Genomic DNA, 13,066 nt, shown 5'->3' on the forward strand with positions numbered 1-13,066 from the left:
CTCAAAAAAACAAAAACAGTAAAATAATTCCTAAAATGGTGTTAGTCAGTTCACTAAAGGAGGTAAATAAATGCATGAGTTAAATAAGTAATAGTCCAGTCTTGCGGTAGTTAAGGAACGTAAACATATAATAGCCTATTTTGAGTAGTCTCTACCTTTTTGGATATAGTATGTAATAGTAATGCACAGAAACCTAATTATGGAAAACACAAATATTGGGGTCGATTTACTAAAGGAAAATAAATTGCACTTTGAAAGCTGGTGCAGAGTTTAGGAAATGAATATCCAATCTGTAGAAAGAATACCCAATCACATTTAAGAGGGGAAAAAAAAAAAACAGCATTTTTGCTTTCACATGACTAGATGTTGGAAGTCAGCTGAGCTTCCCCTCATTTACTAAGCTCTGGCGCAACTGCACTTACAAAGTGCACAGTCTATTTCCCTTCAGTAAATCAACACCGTTACATGTAGTAAAATATATCTTCTGTCATTTCAACAGATGTTCAGAGACTTTTTTGTGTATATACAAGCATATACATCATTTGCTGCAAAAAACTCCCAATCACTCCAAACATAATACAATGTACATGACTATCACTTGGTCTAATCCCTTATAACATACTTACCAGAATTGGATTAGGAATAGACAAGTATTCTTACAAAAGTGTGCAACTTGAGCTGTTAGGAGGGGGTTGTCATCAACTGGAAGGCTTGACAGATGGATACTAGAGTAACACTTTCAAGAGCATCAGAGAATGATGACAAAACAGACCTGTCCAAAGATATAGCAATGAATGTGCCAAATATCACAGCAAAAATTACTTGAAAGCGTACTTAATGACCGAACATTTTGGATAGAGTAATGGAGAGTTGGATCCCCTGGCAATTTTTTTTGGCTATCTGTGCCCCATTGGGGAGATTTCCCCACTATTAGTGTTCTGATGCGGGGATTTCTTTTCCTGTCACTTTCAGTGATTAGGAGAAACAGTAAAAATAGACAGATTGAATCTCCCTAATGGGGACACAGCACTAAAAACTAAATATCGCACAGTTCGATGAAATACATCATGCCTTATTTTAGTATTTTTTTTTGTGAATTACCAGAACATTTTTGAAAAACTAAGCGATTTTATCTCAGATCATATAGGAAAAAACCCCACTTCTTGAATTGAGCCCAGTATGTTTAGGTGAAATACGTCTGATAGACCTGCTAATACTGTTTGAACAACATCAGGTTCATTCAGAATATCCATAATATAGCCATGTGGTTGGTTTTATACCTGCAGTAGAGAAAAAAAGGCATTATTGCTTCCTGCGCTGCCTTTTGGGCACTGAGAACATCAAAATGTATTCTATTGGATACACCCGTTGCATATACCCCAGTAAGCCCAGTCTAGTTTTGTGTGCTTAGGCAGTAGGATGTCTGTGCTGTATACCCCAATGAACTGCAAACAAAAAGGATCTTACAGTAAATGCAAACAATTTTTCATAATCTGGTGTTAGCTTTTTGTGCATGTTGCTATTCTAATTCTGTATTTTTATCACTCTTTTAGACAAAGCTTAAGGAAATTCAAAGTGCCTTTATATCTGTTTTATCTGATAATGATGGTATGTATTTTCTTGCAGATGTCATTTATCAATTTGAAATGTTTATTACAAGATAGTATTTATTACACAGTGGTGATGGTGCATTGTATAGAACTCCAGTCAAAACAATTCTTTGGTTTTTGGATTGAGTGGTAAAGGGTTATAACTTCTGTCAGCTGTTTGGCCCCTTTGGTGGGTGTCATTTCCTGTTTGGTGTCAAAAAGAATAGGGAGTGAAGTTAAATGTCCCCAATGGCCACACAGACAACTATAACACATTTGTGCTTAGATTAGAAAAGATTTTGAATCTTTTTTGGGTTTATATTGCTGCTAATTCATCTGGGGAAGGGTTCACCTCCCTTTTTTGTCAGTGAGTGTCAGACTGAAGTGATGGTAAATCGTCTCATTGAGAACACAAACTGCAATTAAAATCTGACAGATGTTTTAATGCTAATTTTCGCCAAAAACAAAAGGAAAAAAACGTTTTGACTAAAGGTGGGCTTTAACATCATCATCTAGTTGTTAGCTTGAATTATTATCTGTATGACTGTGTGATGACTATTGTGATATGACTGTATAACTGATAAAGTCTCTAATACAAGATTTAGCTCTGTAATAAAAAAAACAGGGAAAATGGGTGGTTTCTGCTCTTTACTAAATGTATGCATTTTTGGCAGCTGGTGTCCTATGAAGAATTGAATGCTAAATTTCTGCAGGCTGCAGTACTGAGTGAATAAGCTCTTGTGTTGTATATACACATTGTATCTGATGATGCATATGAATGGAGTATGAGTGGATGCAAGGCAGTGGAAGAACTCTTATTCTGTTTGACGGTCCTTATTGTCTAAGCAGGGTTTTAATTTTTAAAGGCTTATAAACCTTATCGTGTTTTTTGTAGCCTGTATTAATATAGGTAATGTTTGGGTGTTCCAGTACAAAGGGGGTATGCATTATCTTTAGAACTATGGTATAATACCTGTATGCCGTGTAGTTTTGTTATGGCATGGATTATGGCATATTTAATAGAATTTGTCTATAATGAAGTATCTGTAGTATGAAATAATTTTAGATATTTTCTTAACACTGTTTTATAGATTGTATTGCCATGTGTTTTCCATACATATACTGGTATTACAGTTTTGCAGAATTTAACTTGTAAGCGATAATTGGTGAATACTTTTAATAAAGGTTTTTTCTCTTGTGTGTGATTGATAGAGAGAGGGGGACATCTGTCATAATTTTATGCAGTTAATGTCTCAGTCCATTTATCAGCCTAACCCCTTTGAGTCCATTGATAATTGCAAACAATCTGTTGCAGAACTTAGCCAAGATGTTGCATCGAAAGGTCTTGGGTTGGTATATGAACTGGGCACTGAACAAGACCAGCAGGAGCTCGTGTCCATACTTGTGGACACTCTTATGACTGGGAAAAGGTACTGTTAATACTTATATATTGTGTGGCATATATGTAATTACCTTATTATTTAGTTGAGGGTAGTCTAGTGATACTAGATTGTTCGAAATATTTGCACTATGTTTGTCATGTCTATAGTATATAAAGTGTATGTACAGGCAATTTTTTTTTTTTAATTTTATTTTTGTATAGAGTAGAGAAGGGTTAACCCCTCTGTTGGTTTTTCTTTTCTTTTTTTTCTTTTTTCTTTTATGACTGTCTGCGTCCCTTCTGGGAGATCTCTCCCATAACAGATGTCCTGGTTGAAAAAATTACCTTCACTTTCTGTTGGTTTCCTACTTGTTTCTGTACCAGGAATAATGTAACCAGGATCAATAAAGAGGGGTAGTCTTAGTGGGGACACAAACAGCAAAAAAAAGTGGCGGTTTGTAAACGTTTTAAAGCAGAAATTTTACCAATAGCAACTTCATACAAAATAATGTTCTTTAGCAACATTAATAATTATGCTACCAAAGCAGTGTGTGCTGTAAATTACCTCAAGTATTCTTCCTGTTTCCTCTTGCTGGAGGCTGAAGCCCAGAGTCCTAAGCAGCAGTAAAACTTTAGGTTGTCAGCAGATTGATCTCTACATTTTTGGCAACTCAGCATGTACAGAGCAGGGTGATACAGTGTATTGCTAGATTTAAAACATTATAGGCACTTATTTTTAATGGTTTGCTATACTTGCAAAAGGGGCCAGCCTGGAGCGATCTTGTAAGACTTGTATTTCTGACTAAAGCTCCACTTTAACTTTTCCCCCGAAGCTAAAAAACAAACGTTTGTGCATTACTTTAAATTGTTCAGAAACACTGAATTGTCTCCATAAGCAAATAACAAAAAATGTTATTGACTATGCTTAATAATCAAAATATAAGTAATTTCTTTAAAAACAGTACTATCTGTGAAAATCTCCTCCTTGTCAATGACGGTTTCGAAGTTGCTCGCTGTAAATGTTTAACCCTAACTTTTGGCTCTGTAAAACACAAGTTAATTTTGCTTTTTCCATTCAGTTCTGGTTTAGCTTTTTCCATGTGCTTGGTCCTCTTCCATTCCTGATCAGTCCTGATTTTATCTATTGCTTGTCCACCCTAAAAGATATAAGGAGTGGCAAACGTGATGACATAAGCCCCGCTCTTGCCCTGAGTGTGTAGTGTACTAAATGGCACTGTGGTGCCCTACATTTATATTAATGTCCTCTGCACTCTTCTTTGAATGATGCTAAGCATTTTTTAAGCAGAAGGCTGAGGACATCATGTGGCAAAATAGATGTACTGTGGTGGACAGTTCTGATCTGAAGAGTAGTAATAATTTTAATGATTGCTTTAGGAACAGCTTTAAGTACTTGCATTCTGAAATGGGAAAATACTTTTGTACGAAGTTTTTGTCTTTTGCTTTATAGATAAGTTTTCAGATGATGGATTTTTGTATGTATTGGAAAGTACAAAAGGACAAAAACATGTCCAAAACAGAGCTGGGGGGGGGGTTGTCCTGTGTTGTTGTTTTTCTGAGATTTCCCTAAGGTTATGGTATGTGAACAGTTTATTTGCAAATGATACTTAAAGCGGTAGTAACCACATGCTGTCTCCGCTGTAGAGGCTTCCATCTTCACCCGGTCTTCCTTCCAGGTTTGCGAGCTCCGGTCATCTGGCAGGCTGAGCCGCAATGGCGCCACTCCCGCGCATGCGCAGGAGAGTCTTGGGACACAGCACAGTGCTTTGAAGGAACAGCACGGGTATACTGTTCCTTCAGAGAGCATGCGCCAGCAGTAGAAAAACCAGAATATCTCCTAAATGGTGCATGTTTAGGGGATGTTCATTATACCTACAGGTAAGCTTTATTATAAGCTTACCTGTAGGTAAAAATTAACAAAGTGGCTTTACTACCACTTTAAAGAGGCGCTCCAGTCTCTCCCCCCCCCCCCCCTTGCGGCTTAACAGCTGGTTTCCTACTGTGCATGTGCGAGCTGCTCTGCTCTTTGTGAATGGTCCTGCAGTCTTCTGGCACTTGTGATGTGTCCCAGAAGGCTGCGGGGGAAAGAAGGGGGGGGGGCGAATTTCTGCTCATATCGCTGCGGTTATCTGACCGGAAGTGGGAGTGGGTATCTGTCAAAACCAGGTACCTGGCCCCCCCCAAAAACAAAGTGCCCAAAACTAGGTACCTGCCCCCCCCCCAAAAAACAAAGTTCCAAGTGTGAAAGTGGAGGAGGGAGGATGCAAACAAGTGGAATTTCCCCTTTTGGGTGAAGTTCTGCTTTAAAGTGTTCACCTTTTAACAATAATGAAAAGTAAACTAACGTCATACACCCTCTCAACCCCCTGGTCCCTGTAATCTGAGCAAAATATAGCCCTATTGAAGTTGTGGAGGTACTCAAATTTGTATCTTAAATAAATACAACGTAGACGTAATCTGGCATTATGTATGTTTACTGATGTTTTTTTCTTGACTGCATATTTATAAAAAAAATATTCCATTAACTGCTTTGGGACAATACCTCCTTAAAGTGGTTGTAAAACCTTACATATACCCAGTGCCGTGACTAGTCTCAGGTGATACACAGAGATGAAACAAATCCTCCTACATAAGTTTTACCTGTTTATCTGCTGCCCTCTCTCCTCTAAATCAGTTCAACATCTAGAATTTACACAGCTTGTCTGAGTTTCCAGAGGCAGGGGGCGGGTATCTGATGTCACACAATGCACAGCTCAGAGAGGAGTGGAGGGAAAGAGCACACCCCCCTGTACACACAACACAAGGAAACTTGCACAGCTATGGCTGTCAATCACAGGTTTTGTGCTGGAGGCCTCCAACTGTCTTTTGGAGTCTGAAAAACCTTTCAACAGTGACCCTTGCAGATAGCGGAATAACTAGACAGCAAAGCAAAATGACACTCCATGCTTTGGACTGAGGCAAGTAAACTCTGACAAAAATGCACAAAGCACATCCTCCTTCAGAGGTTTACAACCACTTTAGGCAAGCTTTACACTGTAATACTGCTTTCAGCCAGCCACTAAATGTATAAAATGTGTGTGTATATGTGTATATATATATATATATATATATATATATATATAATGGCTCTGGACCTTATGAAATGTATAGCAGAATAAAGGTTGTTGATTTACATACATTTGGGAGTTTGGTTATAGAGGATATTAGAATATTGGATCCTGAAGATCTTTTTCTTACCTTGATTTTGAAATGCAAGTTACATTGGAAAAGTCTTCACTATTACAAACTGGCATTATCGTTAATATTGTGTTGGATAACTATGAAGCAAGAAGTAAGGGTTAATAAATGTTAACTTTTAACATAACCTTCCTTTCTTCCAGAGCAAAGCATGAGATTTCTGGTGATACAGAAGTGTTTCAGGGCACCTCCCTCGGTAAAACACCTGATGGGTAAGCTACAATATAAACTGTTAAGCAATAGATTTTGAACAGCTTTGTTAATGTATAAAGTGCTGCAGGAGTTGAAAACAATTGAAGCAATGCTTCCTTGGATACAATAGTTCTGATGCACACTGCCTGTCCTAGAATGAAAACTCTGCTCCATCCTTAGATAAAATATTGTGATTGAGGATTGTCACCCTAGGGTTGGAAGTGTGTTATTGGCAGGATCACAAGGAAAAAAAAGTGAATGCAGCAGCCACATTTTATGTACTGGTAGGCTGAGATCTATTCCATGTTTGTTCTTTGGGTTAGATACACTGTAAGTTTATTCAGTAAGGCAAAGGCCACTAAACTGTATGATACCCCTAACCACCATGCAAATTTATCATTCACTGATCTGACAGCAGTACGTTGCAGTTTAATTGTTTGATTCATTGTATATTAATATTGCAAACAAAGACCGATGTAGAGTTAAGGAAAAACAAAACGAAAAACTTGGACAGCTGATAGACATGAAAAGTGTGCTCACTTTCTACAGTACATCAAGTGTGCGATGTGCCAATATTGCACGATCCCGCCAGACCGCGTTGCATGCCAGCTGCTGTGGCTGGTGTAAACTAGCTCTGAAAGCTGCAGTGTCAGCATGTCAAGTGTGTTTAATGAAATGATTTCTTGATGCATGAATATTAACTATTTCTCCCCGGGTGGATGTCATATGACGTCCTTGGATTGAAGTGGTTATACCGAGATGATGCCTGCAGCTACAGGCTTCATCCTGGTATCAAAATTTTCAGCAGCTGATGCTTTCATGTGGAAGTGATTTGAATGGCTATACAGCCATAAGAAGAGGGTCCCCCTTGCCACCTTTCCTAGGCTCTCCCTTCCCATCGAGGGGCCTGGGATTAATCCAACTGGCGGCATTGACTGCAATGCACAGAAAGAGAAACTAACATTCTTCTTCCCTCTCTGTGAGATGAGAAATCAGAAGTGAAAAGGATGTCGTCCCTTCCAGCTTTGGTTCTTTGTTTACAAGCCATTATTGGCTTGTGAAAGCATCTGATCAAACCAATCGTCATTTGACCAGATGCTTTGGAGGCCAGAGAAGACACATTTGGGGTCTAGAAGACCCCTGAAGTCTCCATAAAGAGGACCTTTCAACAAGGGATGATGTTCATTCCCTGTGATAGCAATAAAAATATTTTAAAAAGTTTTGAAGCACCCCTGCCCTCCCTGTGCCTAGTGCTAATGCAAACGCATACGCAAGTCCCACATGCATATGTATACGGTGATTGTACCACATATTTGAGGAATAACATCAGCGAGATAAATCATTTTAGCTCCAGACCTCCTGTGTAACTCCAAACTAGCAATCTGTAAGGACTTTTAAAGCATCGCCTATGGAGATTTTTAGGTATCATTCTTTGGTGCCATTCCACAGGTATACGCAATTTTAAAGCGTGACATGTTGGGTATCCATTTACTCAGCATAACATCATCTTTTATTCTTGTAAGAAATTTGGTATTACATTGTGTTTTGTGTGTGCTAAAATTCATGCATTTGAAAAACCACTACGCAAATATAAAAAATTTCAACACCCACCATTTTGTTCTCTAGGTCCCCTGATAAAAAAACATAATTTTTGGGAGTTATAAGTAATTTTATAGCAAAAATATTTTTGTCGTTTTTACATGCATTTGAGAAGTGTCAGAGTTACCTTGGGAGTCAAGTGGTTAAAGTGTAACTAAAAACACAATTTTACGGAGAGGGATTAGAACACCAGCTTTTTTGCCATTTTCACTGAAAGTGAAAGTAAAAGCAAATCCCAAATTTTGGGTTGTCCCCAGAACAGCAGTAGAGGGGAAATCTTTCAACAGGGACGCTAGTTCTGGTGATAACCAGGGATTCCCTCACTGTGGAGGGATTTCCTCATTTCTTTTTTGGCTATGAGAAAGTGAAGGGAAATCTCCCAAATGAGACACATGACAAAAAAGTGACCAGAATTATAACACTCTTACTCCAAAATGGGGGGGAAAAAAGTTTTGCCTTTAATTCTACTGTAATGTAAGACATGGATCCATGCAACTGTATCTGTTGAATGTATTGATTATGTAATGTTTTGGATTTTTTTGAAGGTTAATACAGTTCCCTGGATATGTTTCTCGCTATGCATAACCCCTTCGTGACCGATGGTTATACAAACCTTAACCACTTGCCGCCCACCCACAGTAACTTTACTGCGAGCTGGCAGCAGCTTGAGGCGCACAGCACATGCACACTAGAGCTTCCCCTATCTAAAGTAGAGCACACAAAGTTTTTATAGGAACTCATAGGGATTTTACCATCAAAAAGAGGTTCCAAGAAGAACAACAGTGGTATATGTTTAAAAAAGATTTAACTTTATTATTTACAAAAGTATTAGTAACGTTTTTCCAAAAATAAACAAAAAACACTTGTTTACTAACCCTGGCTGTCAGCTGCGTCTCTGGTATTACCAGTGTAGCTCCAAGGCACTTCACATATAGGTGTTTCTTCAACCAGACTGCTCTCAGAATGTTGCTCAGAACAGTCTAAAAGTGAAGATGCTAGTACACACAGAGGGTGAATCATTGGGTAAACCAGACTGAATCATTGTAGTCCCTAGTATTAAAGAACCTTTGGTATATTACTCATTCCAGAGTAGCTACTGCTGATTCTCCGTGCCAGTCGCCTATCCTGCTTTACCATCTTCTTAATAGGCATTAGAGTGCATGGTGTTGTGTGCCTGAGAGCCTGAGCTGTTTTTCCCTTGCATTTGACAACACATTGTTTTTTTGTTGATTTTTGGAAAGATGTTACTAATACTTTTGTAATTAATAAAGTTAGGAATTTTTTTATATATACCGCTGCTGTTTTTCTTCGATCCTCTTTTTAATGGTGCGCTCCTTATGAGTTTCCATAATAACGTTTTGTACTCGGGGTAGTAAGGTTCCTTGAACATCACCTGATTGTCAGCTGACATTAGTTAGTCAGCATTTAATTTATTAATATAAATGCTATAGGCCGCTATTTTTTTTTTTTTTACCTTATTGTCTGATGCATGTGTCTGGGTTTGGCGGTTGCCAGGAGAATGGTACTTGCCTGACTGCATTGTGCCAAGTGTAAAGTTTGGTGGAGGGGGGATTATGGTGTGGGGTTGTTTTTTTAGGGGTTAAGCTTGGCCCCTTAGTTCCAGTGAAGGGGACTCTTAAAGCGTCAGCATATCAAGACATTTTGAATAATTTAATGCTCCCAACTTTTTGGGAACAGTTTGGGGATGGCCCCTTCCTGTTCCAAGATGACTGCACACCAGTGCACAAAGCAACAGTTGTGTTAGGTTCATACCATTATGAATAAATCATCCTTACTTTTGGCTCATCCTTTTTGAATCTCACTGTATTATGTAAGTGTGCAGCCCTGGCCAAACGTTTTCAGAGTGACAAAAATTAATTTTCACAAAGTCTGTTGGTTGGATCTTTTTGTCAGATGTTACTATGGTATATTGAAGTATAATTACAAAAATTTCATAAGTGACTTTAATTGACAATTACATTAAATATGCGCAAAGAGTCAATATTTGCAGTGTTGACTCATCCTTTTCAAGACCTCTGCAATTTGCCCTAAAATGCTGTTAATCAACGTCTGGACCACATCCTGACTGATGGCAGCCCATTCTTGCATAATCAGTGCTTGGAGTTTGTCAGAATTTGTGGAGGTACTTTTTTGTTTACCCGCCTCTTGCGGATTGACCACAAGTTCTCAATGAGATTAAGGTCTGGGGAGTTTCCTGGCCATGGACCCAAAATTTCGATGTTTTGTTCCCGAAGCCACTTAGTTATCACTCCATCATGCTGGAAAAGGCATTGTTCATCACCACACTGTTCTTGGATGGTTGGGAGAAGTTGCTCTCTGAGTATGTTTTTGTACCTTTCTTTATTCCTGTCTGCATTCTTAGGCAAAATTATGAGTAAGCCCACTCCATTGGCTAAAAAACAACACCACACATGAATGGTTTCAGGATGCTTTACTGTTGGCATGACACAGGACTGATGGTAGCGCTCACCATTTCTTTCCAGACAAGGTTTTTTGCCGATGCCCCAAACAATCGGAAAGGGGATTCATCAGAGAAAATTACTTTACGCAAGTCCTCAGCAGTCCAATCCATGTACCTGTTGCAGAATATCAGTCTGTCCCTGTTTTTCCTGGGAAGAATTGGTTTCTTTGCTGCCCTTCTTGATACCAGGTCATCCTCCAAAAACTGCCAGAAAACTCTAATCAAAAGCACAAACCAGAAGGTTTTTTTTTTTTTGCCTTTAAATGCTGAGCCTAAAATATGCCTCTAAAGTCCTAATGTGCATTGACACATAGGATAACATTAAGCTGCTTCTACAGGCAAAACACGGAACTCCTGTAAAAGCAGAGTTTTTTTAAACCAGTGTGCATTGAGCCTAGAGGTTGCAGTTTAATTCTAGTATAATATATTTTATCTTGCGGTAGTTTTCAATATGAACAAAGCTTACTGATTCATCACCCACCAGGCAGCTAAGCTTTTGCATTTATAATTGTGTAGCAGCTAAAATGCCTGAAGATAAATGTACTTTCAAAACCAAGATTCAGTCCTGGTTCACATATATGCGAATCGGGATGCATTTTCAAACACACCAATTCGCATGACAGGCCAGATAGTATGTGTTCCTATGGAGGTGGTTCACACAAATGTGATTCACATGCAGGGAGTTTTGAGTGTGGTTTTAAAAAGGGTCCTGTGAGAATTTGGAGCAATGCGCTCCAAACTCACAGGGCATAGGGAATAGTGGCATTCTGAGATAACTGTGCACATAGGATGCAATTTATAGCCGGTTTTGCATAAGAGTGGCTAGAAGACAGATTTGCGTCGGGGTGGGCGGAAGACAGATTTGCGACGGGGTGGGCGGAAGACAGATTTGCGACGGGGTGGGCGGAAGACAGATTTGCGACGGGGTGGGCGGAAGACAGATTTGCGACGGGGTGGGCGGAAGACAGATTTGCGACGGGGTGGGCGGAAGACAGATTTGCGACGGGGTGGGCGGAAGACAGATTTGCGACGGGGTGGGCGGAAGACAGATTTGCGACGGGGTGGGCGGAAGACAGATTTGCGACGGGGTGGGCGGAAGACAGATTTGCGACGGGGTGGGCGGAAGACAGATTTGCGACGGGGTGGGCGGAAGACAGATTTGCGACGGGGTGGGCGGAAGACAGATTTGCGACGGGGTGGGCGGAAGACAGATTTGCGACGGGGTGGGCGGAAGACAGATTTGCGACGGGGTGGGCGGAAGACAGATTTGCGACGGGGTGGGCGGAAGACAGATTTGCGACGGGGTGGGCGGAAGACAGATTTGCGACGGGGTGGGCGGAAGACAGATTTGCGACGGGGTGGGCGGAAGACAGATTTGCGACGGGGTGGGCGGAAGACAGATTTGCGACGGGGTGGGCGGAAGACAGATTTGCGACGGGGTGGGCGGAAGACAGATTTGCGACGGGGTGGGCGGAAGACAGATTTGCGTCGGGGTGGGCGGAAGACAGATTTGCGTCGGGGTGGCTGGAAGACAGATTTGCGTCGGGGTGGGCGGAAGACAGATTTGCGACGGGGTGGGCGGAAGACAGATTTGCGTCGGGGTGGCTGGAAGACAGATTTGCGTCGGGGTGGCTGGAAGACAGATTTGCGTCGGGGTGGGCGGAAGGCAGATTTGCGTCGGGCTGGGCGGAAGACAGATTTGTAGAGAAGAGGATGGATGGCATTTCTAGCATATAAGGCAGATTGAAAATTGTAGCTGTACTAAATTTGTATTAAAAGGGCAAGGGTCTATGTGCAATTGATAGCCCCTGCGTGGGCGTGATTTGTTGCTCCTGTGTTAATTTGTTATAAATTAATAAAAACCATTGAAATACAAAAGGGCAAGGGTATTCACACACAATCGCATCCCTGAAATGGTGTGATTTCAACACACATATATGTGAACTCACGCTTCTTTATTTTGAAATATTTGGGTTATACTGCCATGTACAGGAGGGTTTGGACCCTCGGTATACAAAAAAAAGCCAAGGCCAGCCTAGTATGAGCATTTCTACACCTAGCATGTTTACACTTTTTGCTAGTGTCCTCGGGGAATAGATGTATTTTTTCTACTGAGAAAATTACCCCCCCCCCTTTTTTTTGGTCATTTTTGTTTCATTTTTGGGGTTCACTATGCAGCTCTTAGTATTGTAGTCACCTTTGGTTATATGGCACGTTGCAGACTTTCAGCTATTGTGTTAGCTGAATGCGCTATCCAGGTCAGCAACTGTGGCACAATTTCATATAGGTGGAGTGTGGAACTACTGCATTAATTGTTAACATCAAATGCCACCATTATGTCCCCATTCTGTTGGTTTCCATAGAAAGGATTAACACGCTGAGGACCTAAATGCTTGTACTCTCTGCCCTGTGTCCACCTTTTTCCAGTGTGGGGTAGTTTCTACCTGCCATTGCTCTTATCTGCAGGAGACACACTGTTTTACACCTCTGTCTTTACTGGCACCTAGAGTGAACTTGTCACTTTCGGCCATTCAACCACCCTGTTAAGCAGCACAACATGCTGACTCC

At 40.5% G+C, this 13,066-nt stretch overlaps 1 protein-coding gene across 2 annotated transcripts in view; it reads left to right on the forward strand.

Annotated features, from left to right (window-relative positions):
- Positions 1-13,066, forward strand: part of ECPAS (Ecm29 proteasome adaptor and scaffold) — a 171,195-nt gene that overhangs the window by 100,054 nt on the left and 58,075 nt on the right. For both annotated transcript variants that reach the window (XM_089670950.1, XM_089670951.1), the window contains 3 exons: positions 1,554-1,608; positions 2,905-3,019; positions 6,369-6,437. In XM_089670950.1, the coding sequence (XP_089527076.1) occupies positions 1,554-1,608; positions 2,905-3,019; positions 6,369-6,437 (239 nt within the window). The remainder of the gene's footprint in view (positions 1-1,553; positions 1,609-2,904; positions 3,020-6,368; positions 6,438-13,066) is intronic.

Source organism: Staurois parvus, unplaced genomic scaffold (genome assembly GCF_062004578.1).
Source record: "Staurois parvus isolate SC_StPar_1 unplaced genomic scaffold, SC_StPar_1.0 ptg000096l, whole genome shotgun sequence".
In the NCBI taxonomy this organism is placed as follows: Eukaryota; Metazoa; Chordata; class Amphibia; order Anura; family Ranidae; genus Staurois; species Staurois parvus.